Below are 26,270 nucleotides of genomic sequence, written 5' to 3' on the forward strand. Positions count from 1 at the left end.
TTTTATTTTAATTTTGGTGCTTTATTATTTCTATCACTTATTGCTAGAATACACTGGAATCATAATACCCCCAGAAAGATACCTTTATTATATTCTGAACTTTGAAAATCTTTTAAAAATCTACAGTAGTATATGAACCAATGAGGAGACTTTAACGAACCTTTGCAGAGTGATCTCATTATGAAATATATGCTTTCCATTAATATCTAAATTTTGGTAATGAAATTTCTGCATTTGTAAATTAAGGAAACCTTTTTCCTTGCTGAGTGTACATAAAGAACTATAGAATATAATGTTCCAGAAATGGGCATCCATCCATCTATTCATCTACTCAAGCATATGTCCACACAAACATCTATTTAACCAATAATTTGTTTGTATGTGTGAGGGGCAATCATATAAGTCTGACTGCCTATAGAGGCTGGAAGACAACTTCAGGTGTCATTCCTCATTGTGTGTTCAGCTTTTTCTTTCTAAGACAGGGTTTCTTCCTGACATGGAACATGCCAATTAGATTAAACTTGCTGGCCAGTAAGACTCATAAATCTACTTTCCCAGCTCTGGGGTAGTAAGTGAGCCACCACTTCTAGATTTTATTTTTATATAGATGTTGGGGATTGTACTCTAGTCCTCATGCTTGCAAGCCATACATTTTACTGTCTGAGCTATCTCCTTAGCCCATAACAAATACTTTTGGCCACATGCTACCGCAGAGAGAATATTCTAGGCAGTGCAAACTGATTCTCATGAATCTTCTTAATGTACTATAGGCAAGTACTGATGATATTCTCGTAATTTTTGGACCCCAAATCAAATATCAAAATAGTTACATTCTTTACTTTCTTGTTGTTTTACGTAGGAAAGTAAACTTGATAATGTGTGAAATAAAATTTGAATGTTGAACTGAAAAAGAACCAGCTGAAGAACCCTGAGAGCTCAATGAGCTCAGCACAAAAGAAAGGGGATGGTATCATGAAAGCTCAAAGAACAGCCTGGAATAAAACATCACCAAAAATGAGCTGGGGACCTTTGTGCAGCAACTTTAGAAAATTCCATGTGGGTAACAAGCAGAATTTCTTCAAAACACCATGGACAATTAACTTTTTGAAAGTACAATGGGGCTGTTTCTCTGTAGACCATTAGTAAGAGGAAGTTGCTATGTAATTTCACCTCCCTAATAATTATTTGCAGTTGACTTCAGCATTCCATTGTAATTGGGCTGCACCCTTGCTATCATTTCCTGCCCTTCCATCACCCTCCCACAAAGGTGCTAGTTAGAGGTGGGGTGTAGCTTCAAACTTCATGATCAACAGATTTCCTCCATTGAGTACCCCCACAAGAGAGAAACAATGGCTGTTGCATATTATAAGTTCTAGTCCTTTGCTGGGTTGTGATAATGGTCTTACTATAGAATGCTCTTTGGAGATGCCTCACAGGTATCAGAGGTATGTAAGAACAAACAGTAGATACATTTGTAGTTTCCTTCAAACCAATAAGAATCGCTTTACCAATCTTTTCCTTACCTCCTCCGAAGTAGCTCCCTATGCAAGGGAGTGTTTTGAAGATTTATAAATTAGTGAGTTAAAACTATGAGAATGGCTCAAATTCAGAGTGCTCTAGAGCAGAGTCAGCAAAGTACTCTAGCCCATGTCTGTCTTTATAAAGTTTTATTAGTATACACCAAATCCATTTACTTATAACTTCTTGGGACCGCTTTTAAATACTGCAACAGCAGAGGAACCATTGTGTTGTGTCACAATAGAACACATGACTTCAAAATCTATGTATAACTTCTGACAGAAGACATTCACTGACCTGGACTACAGGATTCAATGTGAAGCATGAGGAGAAAAGTAAATCTTTTGATGAGAAAAACCATCAGCCTTCACAGCTCATGAAGAATAAACTAATATCTGGAAACTTTTTTGATCTTTGCCAAGCCATTATTGAGACAACCATACAAAACTGATTATCTTAAAAAGTCATGAATTGAGGTGAAAGGGAGGACTGAAGTCCAATTCACTTTCAACACATGTGGCCTTCCCAGAAACATGGGCAAGCAAGGAATCCTGTCAGAAGCTTTTCTAATCATGTACTTCCTTGGATTTGTCGATTGCTTACATAGGGTATGACAACACAGAATAAAAAGAAAAGAAAGAGCAGTCCCTGGTTCCTATACCTTCTCTTTTCTGATTTTCCTTACATATTGTCAAGCTGAAGGCAGAATGTGCTCACATCCACAAGGGAAATCAAAGGTTAGTGTGGCAGGGCATGCTTGTAATCAGTATTTAGGAGGCTGAGGCAAGATAATTGCCACAAGTTTGAGATGAGCCTGAGAGAAAAGGCAAAATCCTGTCTCAAAAAAATATCAAGAATGTAGAATCTGGGGCAGGAGGGATTGCATCATGGTTAAGGTGTTGCCTGCAAAGCAAAAGGACCCAGGTTCAATTCCCTATGATCCACATAAGCCAGATTCATAAGATCGCACATGTATCTGGAGTTAGTTTGCAGCAGCTAGAGGTCCTGGAATGCCCAGTCTCTCTCTCTCTCTCTCTCTCTCTCTCTCTCTCTCTCTCTCTCTCTCTCTCTCTCTCTCTCTCTCCCTCCCTATTTCTCTCTGTAAAATAAATAAATAAATGAATATTAAAATCTGAGAATAAAGACTACTTAGTTTTGTGTAGCATTTCTACTATCCTACATATGAACCATGAAACACAAATTATATAATTTCAGTGACTGCACAGGTCAGTCAAATACTTTTATATTTGTCCCTTTAACTTGCATCACATAACATAAGCATGCTAGATAAAATTCATGCAAAAAGTTAAAATTCCTTTTCTTACTTAGAACAGCACTAAATAGCAAATAAAAAAATACTCCTGCACTATAGGGGCTGGAGCAATAGCCCAGTTGGTAAAGTGTTTGTCCTGCAAGCATGCTAATCTGAGTTTGATCCCCATAATGCATGTAAACATGCCGTGCCTAACCTGTAATGCCAGCGCTGTGAAGACAGAGATAGTTGGATCCATGAGGCTTACTGGTCAATTAGTCTAGCTCAACTGAACCCCAGTTACCCTGTCTCCAAGGAAAAGGATGTTTCTAAAGATGACATCCTTGGTTGTTCTCTGGCTTCCAGTGCATATACACATACATATAACATGCATAAGAAAACAAATTTTCCAGTACCCGTTGATAGGCAACAAATAAATATGGATAAAGGCTTTTTTATTGTATTCCTTTTACCAGCACTTGTAATTTAATTCTGAATAAGAGGTCTGCGTTTTTATTTTGTAACAGATTTCCCCAAAGTCACACCTGTAAACTCAGTGCCATCCTTTAATATTGAACTGCTTTGGGGTTAGGGAGATGGCTAAGTGGTTAAAGGAGTTTGCTTGAAAAACCTTCTGGTCAGGGTTCAATTCCCCAGCACCTACATAAAGCCAAACAGGCATTCATTTGTGGCAGCACATCCATACGCATACACAGCCATGCACACACGTACACACATAGGCATACACATGTGCAAATCAATAAATCTTTTAAACAAATATTGAACTGTGTTCTTTGAGAGACCTCTCCCAACTTTCTCAGGGTGAACTGCTATGGTTGTTCCACTGGAAAAGCTGAGTAGCTTGCCCATGAAACTGTGGGACATGGCCAACCCCTGACTCAGCTTGAGCTCAGTGTCCACTGGTACAAAATATACACGACCATCTCTCATCCTTCCAACTGAAGAGGCTCTTTGCCCAACAGTGGTCATAAAAGCATGACTTCATTCAGGCTTATGCAATAAGACAGACAATGAAGGGGAAAATGCCTACTACAAAAGTGATTGTGTGTTCTCTTAAGTATAGCCAATTTATTTACCTACATCCCCCACAATTCCTGCTGCCTGCCACCACTACCATTTGACACTTGGCACAGGCCAGAATTTTTGCCTCTGTGGAGTCCTTAGGCCATGGCATCAAAATTGCTCTCTGCAAGGTTTGGCTCAATTCAGAAAAGAAAAAAAAAGTAGTTCAAAGGCGATGCAAAAGAATCAAGGGTGGAAGGCAGCCTCAAGCTAGGTTTTCAATTACAGGATGTGATAGAAACCTGATCCTCCGGGTGTTTCTTCTTCTCACAGCTTGGTCAGCCAAATGGACTTGGCCAGCCACCTCATGTAGATTCCTAGGGCTACTGCTAGCACAGGAGATGAACAGAGGTGACCCAGAGCATGCACTAACCTGTTGCCCTATGCTGAGCCCAAACATGTATTCCTAACTCCACTGTGGTCAAGTGGCTTGGGGAAAATTAGATAATAAAAATCCCAGATCCTGTGGTCTGTTAGATAAGGAAGCTCAGTATTTCCCAGCATTAGTACTCCAGTGAAGGTTGTGTCAAGTAACCCAGAAAAATTTTAAGAAGAAATGGAAGTGTCTGAGCTACAAAAGTCTGCTGAGTACAGTTCCTGGTGTTTTATGCCAATTTAGAGCTAGAATGAGAATGTCAGTTTTGAGCCTTCCTGTTAAAAGATCTTCCATCCAGTTGGGCAAACCTGCCTTCCAGCTGTGAACAGCAATTATTATCTCAGCAGATAGGTGCTTTGTCAGATTCAAAAGAAAACAAATCTGCTCCAAGGAAGGGAATAAACTGCCCTAATGTCAGCCTGGGAAGCATTTGCATTGAAGGGACATAATCAATTTTTCATTTCACACACTGACACTATTGTGTTTACTTTGTTCCCACCATTCCAAAAATTACAATATGCCTCCTTCTTCATCACTGGTGCTTGAAATTCTAAGGAACTTGTTGAATGGGATAGCATTTGTTCTTGCCATGAAGCAATTATCAACTTTTCCTGCAGAACTCACTGTGCATGCTTGGAAACAGGATATTCTATTTCAGAATTCTTCATTGAAAAGAAGAACTGCACTTCCTCTCTTCTACCTCTCTTGGATATTTTTAAACTTCACAAAATAACAGAATGACCTACCCCCAACAGATCTCTTTATCCCCTTCATGGACACAACTTTTAATTTCTACTGAGACCTCCAGCATTTTATTACCAGAAATAGAGAATGACTACTTGGGCAATCTCTCAGATTCTTTTGGCCTTTGTTGGGTATGTGTTAAACATGTAGGTGTGATAAAATAGAAAATTAATGTCTGCTTCAAGTTAAAAAAAATCACAGAATGGCAGGACAACTACAATATTCATATCCAAATTTGTAACTTCCTTCTTGAGATTTTAAAATAATTTTTATAGAGAGAAAAGCAGAAGGAATTTATCACAGAGTAACAGAGAAAGAGGTTCATAAAAAAATCAAGAATCTTCTGATACCTTGGAGGAAAAATAACTATCAAGTCAAACATGCTATAATAATAATTGTAAGGTATCAAATACTCTTTAAAGACAATCGATTTCTTCTTCCCTTCTTGGTCTATTTGAATTCAACCAGGAAATGTTCTAGAGTACAGTCAAGAAGATGACATGAAGCTTGTCTATTTCTTTTGTTTGAGAGAGACAGGAACAGGCAGAAGTGGGGAAGCAGAGAAAGTGAGAAAATGGGCACGCCAGAGCCTTCAGCTGCTGCAAAAGAACTTCCATGCGCCCCCTTTTGTGCATGTGTGACATTGCGTGTTTGTGTCACTGTGCATCTAGCTTATATGGGACCTGGAGATTCTTACATGAGGTTTTAGGTTTCACAGGCAAGTGCCTTAACCACTAAGCTATCTCTCTAACCCACTTGTCTATATTTGATTTCATGATAAAGTAATCCTATCTCCTTGACTTGGCTGGGTTCTGCTGTGGATGTTGAGAAATGGGGGAGAATACACAAACTACCTTTAGTGATTCAGAAAAGACTCTCTTAGAGAGAGTGGAGCCAAACAATACATTTTCCCTTGTCCAGTCAAGACATTGACAGATGAACATAGCTTAACTATTTCCAAGTTAGGTCAAGTCCATACTGGAGAACCAAATGAAGGTTTCCATATCCCATTACCAAACTTCGATATTCAAGGTTCAGTATTGAATTCTACTACATTTAGGAGGTAGCAGTGCAGTTTAATTGCTCATTGTGGAAACTGGTGGTAGGATCACAGGATGCTGTGGCTTATCCAATACAAAGAGACCGGTTTCATATATACAAGATAAATGTGGCCAGGAAGTCAGAAGACAAGAACAAAAAGAACAGTCAAATTTACACTTAGAAAAATCACCCCAGAGCTGTAGAGATTGCTTAAGCATTAAGGTACTTACTTGCAAAGCCAAAAGACCCAGATTCAATTCCCCAGGACCCACCCAAGGCAGATAAGCAAGGTGATGCATGTGCCTGGAGCTCCTTTGCAAGGGTTGGAGGTACTAGAGCGCCCATTCTTTCTCTCTTTGGCAGTGTTTTATTTATATTGACTTATCTTGTTTGAGCCAAGCCAAGATACAAGAGAAAAAGAGGTGCTATCAGAACAGTACCACAAGACAACATTCTTCTATGTGAATGTGATCATATAGTAACTGAGCTATTTATCATCTACATCTATATTCTATACTCATCTATATCTGAACCAACATCTGCATGTTATATCCTTCTATATGTATGTCTATATCTCTATATCTATATTTATACAAAATTATATGTGTTTTAATATCCATGCCCAAGTATACTAATTATTCAGTCATGCTGTTATTATAATTACTATAATTTTATAATCTCAGAATATCTTATTTCATTCATCTTTCCATCCATTGCTTTCTTACCAGGACACCTTTCCCTATGTCTCTTTTCTTCCTTGTGCTTTTTTTCTTCTCACATCTCTCGCTCCTTTCTCATGCTCTCTTCTCTCTTCTAAGTGGTAAGAATAAGAACTGAGAAACAAAACTTTTATTTTTCTCTTGTCATGTTTCTTAAGTTGTTTGTTTGCTTTGTTTTGAGGCAGGGTCTCATGTAGTACAGGCTCACCTTAAATTCCTAATCCCCCTGCCTTCACTTCCCAAATGCTGGTATTGCAAGAGTGCACAACCACACCCAGCTTGTCATGATTCTTAAACAATGTTCTCTGTTCTTCAAAATACTATACTTCAGGTTTGGAGGGTAGCTCAGTGGTACAGTGCTTATCTTGCATGCATGGGGCTATGGGTTCATGGCCCTAGAACCGCCAAAAAGTCTGCATTTCAGATTTGTCTAAGCATATCAATGAATACTGTGCTTTCTAAATGGGGACTCTTTCTGGCATAGCTGAACAATGCAGTACTTATAGCTCAGCATACATGTGTAACTTCGAAACAACCACTTCATTGGTCTGAGTTTTACGATCTGGATGATGGGAATGAATGTTCCTGTGTTGAGGGCAAATAAATGAGATGACACACACAGAAGAGCTTCAGAGCACACCCACCGGGGGGCTCATGCTGTTCAGTTTCAAGCACCAACGTCAACTCAGACACCAGGATTTTACTTCTTAAGCTATCCCAATGTGCAGGTGAGGCTGTGATTCCCTACTGTGCAAACCCTGTAATGTCAATCACACAAATGTACATTAGCATGTGTATACTCATGTTCTTCATTTCCTAACCCAATAAGGATGAGTAATTAATTCCCTACAGAAAACATGTTATCAGCCCTATCCTAAATAATGAGAGCTAACTAGGGGCTGATGAAATTTGCACATATTTTGAACTATCCCAGACCATGCCCTGAAAGACTCATAATAATACAATTCTTTCATTATTTTGCTATTATACTGTGAATTTGCACAATCAACCCTAATTCCCCCCATCAGTCAGAAATACTTTTTTTCTCCATTCAAAATAATTGTCTGATATGGATTTCATTTGTATTGCAAGACAGGATTGAAGAAAGAAACATCCTAAGTTCGTCCCAAAAGAATATGTAAACAAGTAAATAATTAAATGCAAAGGAACTAAATAAAAAGTATAGATTAGTTTTCAAATTGTCCTTTTAACTTTTAAAACTAATGAGCACAGACATAATCTGTACTCTAAACTTGGGCTCGCCAGAAATTCTGTTAAATACAGTACCTTTGTAATGGACATTACTCAGTAGGTAGAATGATTCTCATTACTTATAAAATTCATTAGTGATAGAGAAAGAATAAGGCTTTCCAAAGAGGTACAGTTCTAGACATCTCAAAACTTTCCGAGAGCATGTTAGAAACTTACATTTAAAGAAAAAAAAAGTCACACAAATTTGTATATCTGATATTGGTGGTTTTGGTTTTATAACTCATCATTCAGTAATTAGCGCAAAATGCTGTGAAGGCAATTTTATCTAAGGAAGACTTTTTAACAATGTGTGTGTGTGTGCGTATGCACATGCATGGCTGTGGCAAGGCCTCTTGCTACTACAAACAACAGATGCTTGCTCCACTTTTTGCATGTGGCTTACATGTGCACCTTGTAAATTTAACTTGGACAGCACACTTTGGAAACATCATCTGCACTTATGTTTAAAAATGGCTGGTAATAGACTTCTATGAATCTTAAACTGACATGTCAGTGATAATAATGGTAGATCCTGGAATCAGTACCTACTGGCGTTTCCAGGTGACTTAGTTTGTGTTCCTATCTATTGATAGAATGCCCAGGAATCCCAAATCCAACCAGGGGGAAAGAAAAAAATATATATATATATATTAATTAGTAAAGTCTAAAACATGCCTTCCTAAATTCATAGTCCATTTCTTAAAACTTGCATTTCTTTGGCAGATTTTTTTTTTTTTTTTTTTTTTTTTTTTAGTTTTCATTGCAAGCATCCAAGTCATTGTAACTGAGTCAATTGCACACATTCATAGTCACATTATAAAATGCATGGAATAATACAATATCAACAATTGGCTTAATTGAAAACAGAAAGAATTTGGACAAACTGTATGAAATAAACAATTCAAACTCTGGGATATAAGCCACACTGTTGGTGTCTTTCTACTGTGAGAACATAGGTGCAATGGCTTTAAGAGGCTAGATGTTGTCCTAGCCAGGAAAACCTTGAATAACTGTACTCTCTTATCTAGCACCTTCCTGACCAAAAGATAACCTGAAAGAGCAGGGTAAAAGAGCCAACAGAACAGCATCCCTCCATCTTAGATACCTTGAAAGACCAGAAGTGTTCTTCATCCCCCACTCTCTCCTCCATTGTCTTCATAGTGAATTCTCTCACATAGTCTTTGCCCAGACACACTATTTGCCCCACAGAAATTTGGAAAATGGGGCATCTTTCTTTGTTTCTTATGACCAAAGCTCTCTCTCTCTGGCTTCAAGACCCTTCCATGCTCTTTTATAGTCCTTTCATAAACCTCTTCTCCCAAAGAGAAATCTATCTGAGCATCTTTCAATTGAACATCTATAGGGATTTTTGAAAACTCACATCTACCAGTCATTGAGTCTTATAAGAGCTTAGGCATCAACTGGCACTTCCATGCTTACTTCTCCGTGAACACAGCCCAAAAAAGGAGAAGGCACTTCTGGCATTGTCTTTAACAACAGATAATTTTAAGGCAACCAGAAAGACATAAAATCGATCTATTCTGGGACATGTACCCCACAATAATCATATAGGATTTCCCCCTGAATGCTTCCCAGCATATTCACCTGGGCTGATGTAGGTAATGCAGGATACCAAAACAATCTACATAAATGTTTTATATAAAAATGATTTCCCCTATCATAGTAATCTTGTTTGCTAATCAGTCCACAGACAGCTTGGTGGGAACAAAGAAGGCAGCTTGTCATAGGAAAAGAGTGTTTTTTTTTTTTTTTTAATTTCTCTCCAATTACAACTGGGCTCCAGCCAACTGTGCTTCCTGGTTTTAAAACTATTTCACTAATTTCTTGTAATTAAGAATATTTTACTTAGGTTGGAGAACAAAGCAGGCTGAAATCTTGCTGTTTTGAGAAATGGAACCTAAATGCTCTTCTCATAAAACTACAAAAATCCAGAGCACTACAGCCAACCAGAAAGCCATTTTGATGGTTTCCTAACAATGGAACCATAGAAATTAACCTTGACCTATAAATTTCATATGGCCCCTGCCATTCCAATCCTAGGTGTATATGCAAACAAGCCAAAATGGGAAATAAGTAGATACACATTCTGATTGTCTGACTGTCTGTCAGTCTCAATGGGGCTTCAAGCCGCATGCCAAGCAAGATTGCTACCATTGAGCTATACCCACTGCTCCCAAAATGAAACATGAACACTAATGTTCATAACACTTCTGTTCAATATTCTAGATATATAAGGAACATAAGTGTCCTCCAACAGATAGATGACTAAACAAATGTGATATACATATTCAATCAAATATTATTCAGTATTAAAAGTGTGTCCCTCAATAATGGGTACGGTGCCACACACCTTAATCCACGCCCTCAGGAGGCAGAGGTAGGAGGTTTGCTGTGAGTTTGAGGGCAGCTTAGGACTACAGAGTAAGTTCCAGCTCATCCCGGGCTGGAGTGAGACTATACTTCGAAAAAGAAAAAAAAAAAAAGTGTAACTCTGACCTATACTATAACATATATACTTTATATATACATATAAACCTTGACATCATTATGAAAAATGAAGTTAGGCAGATATTAGGATAGATCTTATATGATTATACTTACATCAACTGTTTAGAATGAGCAAATACACAAAAACAGAAAATAGACAAATGGTTATTAGGAGAGAGGAAACAGGAATAGATACTTATTGTTGTGTACAAAATTTCTTTGGGGGATGATACAAAAGTCCTGGAAATGAATAATGGAAAATAGCAACATCATGGGATGTTACCAAATTGTATACCTAAAGGGGCTAACAAAAAAATTCATGATGTAGATCCACATAACACAATTAAAAATAGGTTACTGAAAAATCTAAAACTTAAAGCATTGTTAGTATGAAAAATTTACAGTAAAACATGTACCATATACAACATCTTATTGGATTTTCCTTATCCTGATGATGCATTAATATTCTTAGCTATTTGTAGAAAACTTTTTAAATGGCCCTTTGTCATGTCAAATTTTACTCATTATTCTCAGACAATGAATATAATAGCACTAACATTTAATAACAGAGATTTGGCTATGAGCTAGGATTGTTGTATATGTAGGGACTTGTCATTCAAAGATGGTGCCTGCCCAAGAACAAAGCAAGATCAGTGTTGCAAGGTATGGAAAGATGAGAAATCAAGCTGCCCACAGTCCTACTTTGAGCATATGCTTTCTCCTAAGCAAAGCTAATCAGTAAGTGCAATAGCCATCCAATGTCATCTTTTTAACCTACTTGATGAAGTAGTCACGCCCATCTCGGTTTGTCATCATCTCCCATCCATAGGGTGGCACCTGGTTCAAGCCCCAGGTTCCTGATGGAGGCGGCCAGCCTGAAGACTTCGTCCTATGGCTGGAAAACAAACAAAGATAGCATCATCACACCAGAGTCTTGAAAATTCCTTCTAGACATTGTATAAGGCACAGGGTTTATTCCTGTAGAAGGATGTCCAACCTCTTGGCTTCTAAGGGCCACAGTGGATGAAGAATTATTGCCTTGGACCACACATTAAGGTTGGCCTCTGGGTTGGAAGAGCATACATGTATTTACTTTACATGACCATGTGACACAACATTGCCATCTAAAATGTTCTAGAACCTCATAATCAAGATACAAAAATAAAAATCACAAAACTCATAATTTTTGTGTGTAGGTATGCATATGTTTATGTGTGTTCGAGAAAGAGAGACAGGGAGAGAGAGAAAGAAAGAGGAGGAGAGAAAAAGAGAGAGGAAGGAAGTATGGGTGCATGAGTGTGTTTCATAGCATGAATGAGACTTTGGAAGTCAGAGGATAATGACAGATGTTGGTCTTTTCATTTCACTTTATTTGAGGCAGGATCTCTTATTGTTCACCTCTGCATTTCTCAGGCCTGCTGGCCAACAATCTTCCAGGAGCTTCTTCTGTCTTTGTTTCCTGTCTTTCCATACATACACTGGGATTATCGAACTCTGTTACAGTGTTCATCTTTCTACATGGGTGCTGGGGAGCCAAACTTATGTACTTATGTTTTAATGGCAAGGGCATTATCAAATGAGTCATCTCCCAAACTGAAAACATTTTAAATAAGTTGAAATTTATTGTTAAGCTGCATTCATAGCTATCCTGGATCAAATAAGGCCTACAGGTGTTGGGTTGGACATTCCTACTCAACTGATTGAATGAGTAGTTTTAAATAATTTGTATGCATCAGACACCTTGTTAGGCATTTTATATATAGGGTCTCCTTATTTTCCATATGACCTGGATGAAATAAGTATACTAACATATATCACAGAAAAAGAAACAATGGGTTAGTAAGGCCAAGTAATTTTTTTGAGAACAAAATAACCAGTTTTGAATAAAAGTTCCACAGTTTCCACCTCACAATGCATGCCTGAGGTCAGACATTAGGCATATACATATATTTCATACTGTCATCTAAACACATACGAAGATAAATTTTGGTTAATGCTCCTAAGGAAAAAATGAGGTGGTTTCTTGTTTTCCAGTGAACAAAATACAAAATTTGTCCTCATATGAACCATACTTCTGGCAAAGAAAGAACAACAAAATCTTAGACAACCCCTCAATTTTAATTTATAACACTCATCTACCTGCACATTATTTTTTCCAATCTTTACATTTCATATTAAATTTGATACCAACTTAAATTTGATATATCAGCAAAAAGAAAGGTTAAAGGGAGTTGTCTACATGTCTGTATTTTTAAGAGCATGGGAAGTAACCCTTCCTGACAAGCAGTTATAACAGCGTGCTTTGCACAGTAGCAACCAATAACTAGCATCCTGAAGTCAGTTGTTAGACCCATCATTAAATCTTGGCCTAGACTCTTAATCCTTCTTTTCCATAAATGCCCAGATCTTCTTCAGTGCTTATCCCTCTGATTGAAGGGAAGCACGTGACACCATTTGAGTTTCAACCTCTATCCCTTGTTTCTTGGTTCACCCACTTCAGAAGACACTCACTTGATAGTCAACCAAGGAGATCATTTAGTATCTTCAAATTCCAGATTGGTACCACCAAATGGAAAAGGAGAGAGTGGTGATGATATTTGCATGGATTCAGTTTCAAAAGGCTCAGGAATGCCCTTTATAATGAGAAAGAAGTTCCTTGCTTGCCATGTGAATGTTGAAAGTGCTGATCTGGCTAGTGTGTGTGTCAGGGCACGGATGACCATTGCCACCTGCCTCCTCGCCCAGATGTTATATGTACAGCCTTGTCTGTTTCATGGCAAATTTCCAAAGCATGGGTCTCAACCTCTGTGTTTGGAGTCTAGTTTCTAGGCAGCTTCCCTCCCCAATGCCCTTGCCTTATCAATACATTGTTCTGACCACAATCAAAGACTTCAATAGAGATGCAAGCCCATCTCCTCTAACTTTGCACCAACAGAGGAAGTGATTTGGAATATTTTTGACCCCATCTGTTGCTGTTCTTTAATTTACTTTCAGTTTTGCTACCTCCTCCGTTAACAGTGGTGATCAAAAGTGTTCTGTAAGCTTAATGCAGGTCTGGTAAATAAAGAATGCCACTGTAGGACCATTTCTTGCCCCACTGGCTTTTAAAAGAAAAGACAGGGCCACCTCTTTTGTTCCTCTTGCTTGTACAAATGTCAGCAGTGGCAATTTCCTCTGGTGGTTTTATTTTATATTTTTAATGTGCTATTTCCCTGTAGTGAGAGAACACATGAATTCGCCACCCTGATGTACTATAAAAACCAAACAACAACAACAACAACAAAAAATCCACACAATTTTCTTCATGTGTAGCAGGGAACTCATTTGGAAAGCTTTCTAATGTGGGACAAAGAAAACAAATTATTAAAGGCACGAATACTGTCTATTCTGTTATTTAAAAATTTCCTCAAATCATTAGTTGATGTAGAAATGGCACAAAAATGTTCTTGGGCTTGGACAGAGGCTTGAGTAGAGGATTTAACAATTTATTCTAGATTCTTACATTATATGCTATATTAAAGTTAACCCCCTTCTTCAAAGGGGCAGAAACCAGGTTTCATTTTATTTTACCTTCATATGAAATCGTAATCACTAAAGGAAAGACACAAACTTCCTGGTATGATTTGCATGTAAAAAACAAACAAACAAACAAACAAAAAACATTCTAATTACTTGCTGGAGGAAGCCCAGATTTTATTTTATTTTCTGAATTTTATTATATACTATATTCTGTCTGGCGTAGGTAGTAGCAGACAACAGTTCTTCAATGTTTTCATGTAAATCCTCTTTTCCTAAAGCATCAAATGTGAGCACACTGGAAACACAAAGTATGAAATCTCCTTCTCTAGGTCAAGAGACATCAGCTGACAGAAAACAAATGGTTGAAGAATTAATATCAGATATGACTATATATCTCTGCTTGTTAATGAGTTGGCCTGAAATACATGGATATGGAAGGCCTACATATGAGTGAGAAAACTCAAAGTGTAAGTAGACGCAAGCAACATATACTCTTAAAGTGGAGTATTGTATTCAAACCATCTGTAGGGGTTTGAATATAAAATGCCCCCCCCCACATTACCTCATGTGTTTGTGATTAAGCTTGCTACTTAGTCCCCAGCTGGTGGAGCCATGCTGAAGGAGCTGTATGGAGGAGGTGTGTCACTGGGTGCAGACCTTGTGGCTGATAGTCCAGCCCACCAGGCTCAGAGCTAGCTTTCTTGGGATGTTCTCTCTCTCTCTCCATGTTACAAATATATGAAGATGTGAGCTGTTATCATGCTTTCTCCACCATGAAGAAACTTTCCCTCAAAATTTTAAGCCTGGAATAAGTTCTTTACTCCCATAATATACTTCTGGTGTGATGAATTGTCCCAGCCCAAAAAACATAATTGCTATATTATCCTTGACAGTCTCTGATAAAAGTCAACAATGGAAGAGATTGCCTTTTGAGTCTATGTAGTATGATTCTGTACAGCCTCAACACATTTCAGCTTTACAATTGTGTACTCTTTGCTTGCTGAACAGATGCTCTTGGGATATCCTTTCCCTACTGGCAACATTTAGTGTACACCAAACTATCCACTATCACCCCCCCAAAAAAAATAGCAACTCCTATCTTATCACTGCTGACACAATATCTTCTGGACAGAAATTTTTATTTGTGTCTTGAGATTGGATTTCACACTGCAGGGAAGGATAGCCTGGAACTTACTGTGTAGTCTCATAGTCTAGACTGGTCCTGAACTTAAAGCCTTATGAGTATTGGGATGACAGGTGTGAGCCACCATGTCTGACTCAACATAGAATGTTAAGAAGTGGACTTGTATAAACACAGATATGCCCTCACCGCACCCTTTGAAGAATGAGTCCATTCTTCATTGTGCACAATCCCAGGCACCAAGGGGCCATCATTAAATATCTCCTCTTTGAAAGAGGTTTTGATTTCTTGTGTAAGGACTTATTAACCTGAAGATTCCTCTTGACAGCTCAGGAACTCCACCCAGCTGCCCAGTGCTGCTGCAGATGGTATTACAGGTTATCCCCACTAATATCATTTACAAGGAATTGCCAGATGCAGGGCTATCAATTAATTCAAAATTTACATAAACATTGTTTAGGATCTCATGTATTTCAGCCACGCTGATACTCACTCAAATTTATGAACCACCAAGTTGGGGTCAGACTCTCCTCTATTTCTTTCTCTAAGCTTAAGCAAGTTACTTGATCTGCATAATAAGCTCTTGGGGATCTGTAACTCCTCTATAATATGGTAAGAAAAGAGACTCAGAACATTAGGAGACTATTGAGTATGTTTACTATATAGTTTAATATAATGTTTGGCACACAATGTCCTAAAAATAATATAGAACTGTGGGTGGTTGTACAAGTATAAATAATTATAATTCATCCTTGTTTAGAAAGAGAATACAAAGCTTGGTCATTTTTTTTTTCTTTCACGTCTGACCAGAGGAAGGGTAGAAGGGGGTGAAACAAGCAGTCACTCTTTCCCCTAAGGTTAAAAGTTGATGAACTCAGCCACTTTCAATGCAGAAGAAAAGATCAGAAAGTTTTGACCATAAACTCTGTGATCCATAGCACACGGGGCCCATTTTTGCTTTTCTTGGGCAAAGCCTTAAGAGTCCTTGCAATTCTGATTTCTGTGACTCCTATCTGAGATCATGGCTGTGTGAACCACTTTCAAACACTTACCTCAGCTTTAAAAATAGCGACCTACATTGTCAGCGCTATTTAAATCACCCCAGAAACTCCCGACGACTTACTGAACTGCTTTGCAACTTTGAGCTTCACTCGTCTATTGTTTGCAGCAGATTGAAGCAAACCCACACAAAAAGACCTTCGGACTTCATGTGAAAAGAGAGCACCTATGAATGGCACAGGCAAACTTGCAGAACTATTTGTGTTGAAGTACTGGCAGAAGTTACCTATGCTTTCCTACTGTATGCCTGCTTCTAGGCATTGAACCAAATCTTGATAGCCAGCCCATCTATCCTAGGAGAAGGTAGGCTCTAAGAAACCACTAGAATCCTGAGTTTCCGTAAACAACTCAGCATCAGAAGGAGCTGTGCTTCAAGGGTGAGGAATTCTGAGATAAGATTCTGAAGTCCTGAGTTAGATAGATTCAAATTATACCACTTACAAGATGTGTCACCCTGCGAAAATGAAACTCTCCCTTCTTTGCATTGTCTATATGTGTGATGAGTAATCTCTACCATGAGCTTGACAAGATCTAGAATCACCAAGGAGACAAATCTTTGTGTATGTGTGTTGAAGAAATAACTGGTGTCAACTTGACAGGATTTAGATTCATCATGGCAATGAATCTCTTGACATTTCTGTTAGGAGTTTTCTAGATAAGATTAATTGAGGTGAGAAGACCCAACCTAACTGCTTAGCTGTGAATTGTGCCATTTTATGAGTTGGGGGACCCTAGACTGTAAAAAGGAGGAAGATAGCTGAGCATTCTCTCTAGTACCTCCATGTTAATATGACCATGTGTTGCTGGGTTCCTGTTCCTGTCACAGTTTCTCAGCCATGATGGATTCTACCCTATAGAACTAAACTAAAATAAATCTTTCCTCCCTTAAACTTATTGTCCCAGGAATGCGAAGTTGACTTATGCAGTGTCTCTGGGAAGTTTCTAGATTAGTATAATTGAGGTTGGAAGACCCATGTTGAGTGTGGGTGATACTTTCCATGCTCCGGGATCTTAATTATCATAAAAGAATAGAAAACAAACAACACTAAGTATCTCCCTCTCCCTCTCTCTCTCCCATCTCTCTCTTCTTCTCCTTCCCTCCTCAGCTACCTCACGCATTTGCCTCCATGCCTTCCCCATCATGACAGACTGTATTCTTTCAAGCTGGAAGCTGAAATAAACTATTCCTTTCTGAAATTATTTTGTTCAGGCATTCCTTTTCATTGGTGAGAAAAGTAACTAGTACAATATGGTTGAGTTATTCTAATTCAACACTTTTCATACAGGAATGATTGTATCTCCAAAGTAATTTAACAATGTCTAGAGACTTTTTTGGTAGTTATAAATGGAGGAAGGTGAATGGATATGTTCTGTGATCTAGTGTGAGTAGGCCACAGGTGTTGGTAAGCAGGTCAGTCCCTTGCAATAGTAATAATAATAATAATCCAGTAAAATGGCAATCATGCTGACATAGGAAATTACAGTTTACTAGTTCATAGAAATGTCCTGAGAAAATATAGTCTATACTTCATAGCACTGCCCCTGCTATAGAGTAGGTACACAATAAGCATTCACTGAGGAAAAAAATAAATAAATAAAGGCATTTCCAGTGTTTCTGCTCATAGCCTAATGATCACTTGTACAACATATCTTCATATCAGAGAGGAGGAATTAAAATCCAAGCTCTGCCACTTAGTATCTTGGCCTTTCTGGGGTTTAGTATAAAATAGGAATGATAATATCAGTTCACAGTGATGATTTGCAGATAAAGAGGTCTGCAAAGCCCTAAAGTGGAATGCTTGACTCATTTATAAAAATCTGGTCAAATGGTCTGCTGTGTTTGAAGTGCTGGTGTAATTGTAATAAGAACAGCCTTTGTATTTGACCCCACAGTTTCAACAGCATGTCCACATGCATCCTTTGTTTTGATGCACATAGACCTGGCTCCATATGCAACAGGGAGTTTAGTAAGGCATTACTGCTTCTATTTGCAACATAAAGAACCAAACTCAGAGACAATGTATAACTTGCCCAGTAGGACTGCCTACTTGGAAGGAATACTAGCTCCTCCCTCTCTCTCCCATTTAACTTCCCTCCTTCTCTCTCCTTTTGTCATTGTTTTATTTAATTATTTATTTGTGTTTTGAGATAAGATTTTAATCTGTAGTATTGGGTGGTCTTGAGCTCACTATGTAGCACAGGCTGACCTTGAACCAGGCAAACACCTACTTCATCTTTCCAAATACAAGTTTTATAGGCACCTGTCATGCTCAGGCTGGTTTTCAATTTGTACTGCTCCTTCCTCAGCCTACTGAGTGCTAGGATTACAGGTGTGATCTACCATACCTGCCTCAGAGACTGAATCTTTCAGCAGACACTGCGTGTGTGTGTGTGTGTGTGTGTGTGTGTGTGTGTGTGTGTGTAATGTTTCGAGGTGGGGTCTTGCTCTAGCCCAGGCTGACCTGGAATCCACTATGTAGTCTCAGGGTGGACTCAAACTCAAGGCACTCCTCTTACCTCTGCGTCCCGAGTGTTGGGATTATAGGTGTGCACCACCATGCCCAGCTAGTTACTGTGTTTTATCTAGACTGTTCTAGGCACAGGTATGGAGGAAGTGAGAGCCTACATGAAATCCTAAGCAACATTGCTGTTAAGCTACATAATGAGTTAAAAGAGTGTCAAAGACTTAACCATGAGTGTTTCTACTCCAAGCTGCAAAACATTTATTTTGCCATGATAAGAGTGGCATGCAGGGGCTGGAGAGATAGCTTAGTGGATAAGTACTTGCCTGTGAGGCCTAAGGACCCTGGTTCTAGGTTTGATTCCCCAGGACCCATGTTAGCCAGATGCACAAGGGGCACACACGTCTGGAGTTTTTTTGCAGTGGCTGGAAGCCCTGGCACGGCGATTTTCTCTCTCTCCTTCTTTTTTCTCTGTGTCTGTCACTCTCAAATAAATAACTAAAAATAAAAGATAAAGAGTGGCTTGTGGATTTACGAGATGGCTCAAATATTAAAGTGCTTGCCTCAAATAGAGGACCTGCTTTTGGTCTCTAGTACCCATATCATAGTGGCATGTGCCTATAGTTCTAGAACTGGGGAGGTGGAGACAGCTGGATCCCTGTAGCTTAATCAGCAACGAACCTAGCCTAAATGGTCTTAGAAAGCATTTAATAGAAGCTGGACATAGTGGTGCATGCCTTTAATCCCCACACTCAGTAGGCAGAAGTAGGAGGATCCCTGTGAGTTTGAGGCCATCCTGATATTGCACCATGAATTCCAGGTCAGCCTGGGCTAGAGAGAGACTCTACCTTCTAAAACCACACAAAAAAGAAGTGAACAGAATACCTGAGGAATGACACAAAGATTGTCCTTGGGTCTTCACATGCACATGTATAAAAGTGTATATGCATGTGCACCCCCAACGCTTGAACACACACATGCATAGAAAAGAGTGACATAGACTTATAGCTTTGCTTATATGTTTAGTAGTAGTATAGGACTGGTGTCCAACTTGAACCTGCATCCTTTGAGACTTTATGTTTAGAAATAAATTATCATGTCTCTTTCCAATATGGTCAAAACCAAAGCTTTATCTATTCAATTATTCAATTCTAACATTGAGTGGCACTGTGAAAAGCCAACCAAGTAAACCACAACCCAGAATTTGATCATTCTTATTTCTTTGGAGTCACAAAATTTATTTAAAGTATAACCCAAGGTGATATATTGTTGCACATGGTATTATAAACTATAAAGCATTTTCTCACTTATTTTGTTAGTGTGGGGGTACCTCAAGGTAGCTCCCAGTAGAAGTTTCCATTTGCTAGGAGGAGGTAGTCAAGGTAGGTTCCAGGTACATATACAAATTTGGTTAAGGAAAAGGAAAAGGACAGGACAAGAGAGGAAGGGAGAGGAGTGGGGAGAGGGAAATCAACAACAGAAGATAAACGCTAATGGGGTTGGAGGAGGGTCCTGGACATGGCTTTAAGGAAGGTCCATTCTACAGTATTTATTGTCTCCATGAGTGTCTTTTCTGGAGGTGACTGAAACGTCTTTTGGTTTCACTCAAACATGCTGTGCACACACACACATGGCTTGAATTTCTCTGTATTGTCTTCAACCTCCAAGCATCACTGTCACCTTTCAGTCAGACTTCAGTGTGAATGCATTTTGATTTCATACAAAAGGTAGCGGGTCCCCTTCTTGTAGCCTCTTAGCAGCAATCTTTGGTGGACACATTGGAAGGAAACTACACAATTCAGGTGACTAGAACATCAACGCTGTACAGACAGAAGAAGCCTCCCACCAATCAGTTTGGAGACCTCACTTCTGTTGCAACAAGGAGGACATAAAAACACAGTAAAGAATATTTAACATTTCTTCACATACTAATGCCAAGCCTTATGAAAGCAGAGACCGCCACACATATTAATTATAAGATCACTTTAGTCAAGTAGAAATGCATTATGACTCAAAATGAACTACGGTAATAGACATTTGAATATATATTTCGTAAAAACACATGCATAAATCACACACACTCGCCATATTATACACCTATACCACACCACATATACTACACACACACACACACACACAGACACACACACGCGCGCGCGCGCAAGCTTAGTATTAAACTGGGGATACAGACCAGACCAGTAGAGTACTTGCTTAGCATATAAAAGACCCTGATATTAATTCTGAGAACAACCAAAACAGCATTCATTATATTATTTAATTATTTGAGAGAGAGAGAAAGAAAGAGTGAAAGAGGCAGATAGAGTGCGATAATGGGCATGTCAGGGCCTCCAGCCGCTGTAAACTAACTCCAGACACATGTACAACCTTGTGTATCTGACTTACATAGGGAATTAAACCTGAGTCCTTAGCCCTTGCAGAGAAGTGCCTCAACCATTAATCAATCTCTCTAGTCCCCCCCCAAAGAATGAATTATTAAGGCTGTGGGTGTAGTTCCGTTGGTGGAGCACCTTTCTAGTATGCAAAACACCCTTGGTATCATCCTCAGGACTACATAAAACTAGGTATGATGGGATATGCCAGTAATCCTTACACTCAGGTAGTACAGACAGGAGGATCAGGAGTTTAAGGTCATTTACTGTACTTCAACATCAGGGGAAATATTAATTGCTCACTCATGAATAGTACACTATTCAGCCATTAAACCAAAGGTGTAGGTGAAGGCTGAGTACCATTGCTATCACAAGTACATACTCAAAAATGACAAGTAAAAGAATATGCAAGGCTGGAGAGATGGCGTAGTGGTTAAGCACTTGCCTGTGAAGCCTAAGGACCCCTGTTCTAGGTTCAATTCCCAGGACCCATGTGAGCCAGATGCACAAGGGGGCGCACGTGTCTGAAGTTCCTTTGCAGTGGCTGGGGGACCTGGTGTGCCCATTCTCTCTCTCTCTCTCTCTCTCTCTCTCTCTCTCTCTCTCTCTCTCTCTCTCTCTGCCTCTTTCTGTCTCTGTGTCTCTCTGTCACTCTCAAATAAATAAAATTTTTAAAAAGAATATGCACATCATCATTCACTTTGTAAACATACTCAAAACAATCTTGGTATAATGTGTTCTTGCTGCTCCCTCTTGCTCACCTTGCTCATTTTCTGTAAGCATCAGTATAAGGGTGTCCTTTAATCCCCAGCTGACATATATCCACCCCTTAAGACCTAGGACCTTTTCTGTCCCATTTGCTCTCTGATGATTAAACTTGCATTTATGCTACCATCTTTAACTCTGTCCTCTAAACCATCCTAGGCTTCATCATTTGGGATCCCTTTCTACCATATTGTACAGCCTGCAAAGATGGACCTATAGTGGGTTTTAAGAGTGAGCTGTTTTATAATACTTTCTGCTTTTACATATTTATTTCCCATAAGGAATGTGTATTGTTTTGTAATTATAATTTTTTGTTATTTTCTAAACATTAGCTGCTGAAAAGAGGATACAATTCCATATGGACTCTTTCTGGAATCACTGGAGAAATTTTAGAGAGGAAGTATTACAAGTCTGAAAATACACAGTATTGGTAGAACTCCAAGAGAACATACATTGCCATATATTGCTCACAGTGCATTTTAACAATCTCTTATTATAGAATTTAAAAAATAATTATCTGGACATGAACTTTGGACATGGAAAACATTAACCCAAGAGTCTATCAGCACAGCATGTGTTATATTATGTTACAAGCACAAAATAAAATGCATACAGCTATAAGAAAACAATGAAGATTTTCTTTGTGTACTGAATTGAAAAGATTCTAAACCTATGTTAGATTGTAATTTTTATTTTTTTTGTTGATTTTTTTATTTATTTGAAAGCAACAGACAGAGAGAAAAAGGGAGAGAGAGAGAAAGAGTGGGGGAGAGAATGGGCACGCCAGGGCCTCCAGCCACTGCAGATGAACTCCAGACACATGTGGCCCCTTGTGCATCTGGCTAATGTGGGTCCTGGGGAATTGAGCCTAGAACAAGGGTCCTTAGGCTTCACAGGCAAGCGCTTAACCACTAAGCCATCTCTCCAGCCCTAGATTATAATTTTGCATGTGTATGTGGGTAGTGTGTGCATAATGTTGATATGTGTAATGTGTAATTTCCTTCTAATTTTTACCATGATGATGAGGATAAGATTCAGCACAGATTCTATTCAAACACAACTCAGGTAGCAAAGCACACTCAGTTTCTAGCAATGTTAATTACCCAACAGGTACTATTTGTTAACCAAGCTGACAAAAACTTCATCAGAACCTTTATGCAACGATCATAGTAATTGTGATTAACAGGAATATGACAGAAAGGGGCCCCAAGATATGACACCTAGGTTTATTTAGAGGGTAGAATTCAAGATGGATCATAATTCAGAAAACAGAGTAGAAAGGATCCTAGAATTTAGGATAAGGAAATGGGTCCATCAGAAACCTAAAACATTAGAGCATTGTTGAAGAAGGCAGGAATCATGGTACACCCACTCTGACCATTGTCTCAGCTTTGGGCTGTTTCCTGAAACTGAGCTTTATCAAAACTTCTCAGGAGTTTCATGGAGTAATCTTCAGGTGACAGCAAAATATTTCATTTCTTAAAATAGTTCATATGACTTTTAACACATGTCAATCATTAAATGCTTTTACCTCCTTCACTGGGGACCTCATCTTTTGCATTTAGCTGCAATATACATATTACTTACCTTCTCACTGATGGGACAAAATACCTAGCCAGATGTAAGGATGGAAAGAATTTATTTGTGGCTTACAGTCCAAGAGGGTAGATTCCATCCTCATGGGAAAGCACAACAGGAGCAGGAAACTGGAGTCATGACATCAGCAGGGAGGAATAAAGGGTGCTGAATGCTGATGGGCCAGCTCACTGTCTTCAATAATCCAGGACCTCAGCCCATGTGATGGTCCCATCTATATTTAAGGGGGCTCTTCCTACCTTAATTAGTTTAATTAAGAAAACCCTCACAGATATGATTAGAGATTTGTTACCATAGTTATTCTAAATCTTACCAAGGTGACAACCAGAGGTTAACCACCACAATATGGAATTTGACTATGCTCTCAAGTTCCAACAATTATATCATGTCATATAACTTGACAGTGATGATGGGATTGAGGAAACACAGCCTTGGATGAACATGCCAAATGACCTAGTCTAATTCTCAGATGTGTTGTTAAAACATGTTTGCAGTCAGTCATCAATTTGAGAGATAGCATTTATCTTTATGTTTCACTTATTTTTATATGAATCATAACACTATTTATATTCACCAAGATTAATTTCATTCAATTCACTTTCTGTTTAAATATATATATATAATTTCTATATATATAATTTCTATATATAATTTCTAACATTTTTGACTTATCTACTTATTGTAAAAATTATAGTTTCACTTTGTCAGGGACACACATCTACTTTAATAATATTTAAACTTTTACAAGGTAGTATATATATGTTTTTTGTTGGAATGTAGTTTATTTAATCATTTTAGTTTTTCTTCTTGAGTTTTAGAATCCTAATTTAAAAGCATATTTATCTATGATTCCACTAAGTTTTCTTTTTCTAGATAGGAATGAAATTTTTAGGAAAGTGGATGGACTAGGAACAGATAATACTCAGCGAAATATCACAAGTACAGAAAGGCAAATGCAAAGTGTTCTCCCTCACCTGTGGTTCCTAACCTGGAAGACCCTAACTTACAGGCATACCTGACAGGCAACTCGAGGGTCAGGTAAGAGAGATGGAAGTTTTCTGGGATAGGAGAAGGAAGGGGGAGATACACATGAAACTAAATGCAACATGAATTTGTTCCGCAGAAACCTTCTGGATAGCAGATTAAATGATACAACCCTCAACAGGAGTATGAAGGGATTATTTGATAAGAAGGCCCATGGAGAGGAAGAGATGAAGCCTAATCTTTAAACATTTGGTTCTGGCTTATAATTTCCAATACCAGAAATCCATTACAACCCACATTGAGCTGCTGATCAGAGACCTATGAGGTCCCCCACACAAGACAGGCTTCTGTCAAAGCACTTGATTACCTGTCTGAGGTAAATGGTAAGACCCTAGTGCTGAAGACAGCACATGTTCCTGGCACAGAATATGGTGAGATGTGGCTGGAATCTGGAAGGAAGCCAGTCTCCAGATGGTTAGCCTGTATAGAGCTGGAAAGCCCTACATGAGCTGCCTGTTGAAAATGCCCAACATTATTGTGAGCAAACTGTGGACACTGTTATTCAAAATCAAACAGTCTGACAAGATGTACACATGTGTGCAATGGTGGGTAACCCATGGCTATGTGATGGGCTAAGAGATCCGCTTAGTAGGAAGGAGCCCATAGCTAGAATTGGGAATCATGTCAGAATTCTATGGAGACCAAGATCATGGACTCCAATGAGATGCCTCCTCTATTCTTTAGCCAAAAGAGATGCCTCTCCCACCAAAATCTCTCTAAATTGATGCTTATCCCATTGAACCTATGCTGACCTCATTCTCCTTTGGAGAAACTAGAGAGTCAAGGAGGTAAACCACCCGTCCCATATCAGCCAGGGCCCAGTAAAACCACAGACAAATCGGGGAGATGGCACAGTGGGTAAGAGTGCTTCCTGCATAAGCATGAGAACCTGAGTTCAAACCCAGCACGCACATAGACAAGGGGCATGGTTGTGCATGCCTGTAACCCCAGCTCTGATGCAGGGAGAGACAGGAGGACTGCTAGAGCTGGCTGGTCAGCCAAGCTAACAAAACAAAAGAAGAGTGTTGCTTTAATGGAGAGCCTGCTGACAGCTAGTTACAAGGTCATGTAGACAGACACTGAGGATACTCAAAAATTACCAAAGCAGAAATCCAGAAGCTGCTGAGAGCACAACATCAAAGTAGACTTAAAACACACCCACCACGGCTCAGGGAACTTTGCAGAAGGGGCAGAAAGATTGTAAGACCAACCAAGTGGAAGGGAATATCCAGAGGCACTATGGCCCAGCCCCACTTTGACTGACTGCTGCACTCTCATTTCATAACCCACAATCCCTGGAGGAATACCAGCAATCCCACTGAGGAGGATCATCAGCCAAATAGAGGCAGGGAGGAGGGAAATGATGGTGCTATGACATGGTGTCTCCATGCAAACTTTCTACTTAAAAAATTGAAAATTGGGCTGGAGAGATGGCTTAGTGGTTAAGCGCTTGCCTGTGAAGCCTATGGACCCTGGTTCGAGGCTCGGTTCCCCAGGTCCCACGTTAGCCAGATGCACAAGGGGGCGCACGCGTCTGGAGTTCGTTTGCAGAGGCTGGAAGCCCTGGCGCACCCATTCTCTCTCCCTCTCCCTCTATCTGTCTTTCTCTCTATGTCTGTCGCTCACAAATAAATAAATAAAAAAAAATTGAAAATAAAATATTACCCTCAACCAAGTATCAATTAGGATATGAGGGAGAGACTATTAAAAAGAAACTTAGGGGCTGGAGAGAAGGCTTAGTGGTTGAGTGCTTGCCTGTGAAGCCTAAGGACCCCTGTTCAAGGCTCGATTCCCCAGGACCC

At 39.1% G+C, this 26,270-nt stretch overlaps 1 protein-coding gene across 6 annotated transcripts in view; it reads right to left on the reverse strand.

Moving 5' to 3' along the window:
* Window positions 1–26,270, reverse strand: part of Frmpd4 (FERM and PDZ domain containing 4) — a 680,790-nt gene that overhangs the window by 230,846 nt on the left and 423,674 nt on the right. For all 6 annotated transcript variants that reach the window (XM_045140765.1, XM_045140764.1, XM_045140766.1 and 3 more), the window contains one exon: window positions 11,271–11,387. In XM_045140765.1, the coding sequence (XP_044996700.1) occupies window positions 11,271–11,387 (117 nt within the window). The remainder of the gene's footprint in view (window positions 1–11,270; window positions 11,388–26,270) is intronic.

Source organism: Jaculus jaculus, chromosome X (assembly GCF_020740685.1).
Source record: "Jaculus jaculus isolate mJacJac1 chromosome X, mJacJac1.mat.Y.cur, whole genome shotgun sequence".
Taxonomy (NCBI): Eukaryota; Metazoa; Chordata; class Mammalia; order Rodentia; family Dipodidae; genus Jaculus; species Jaculus jaculus.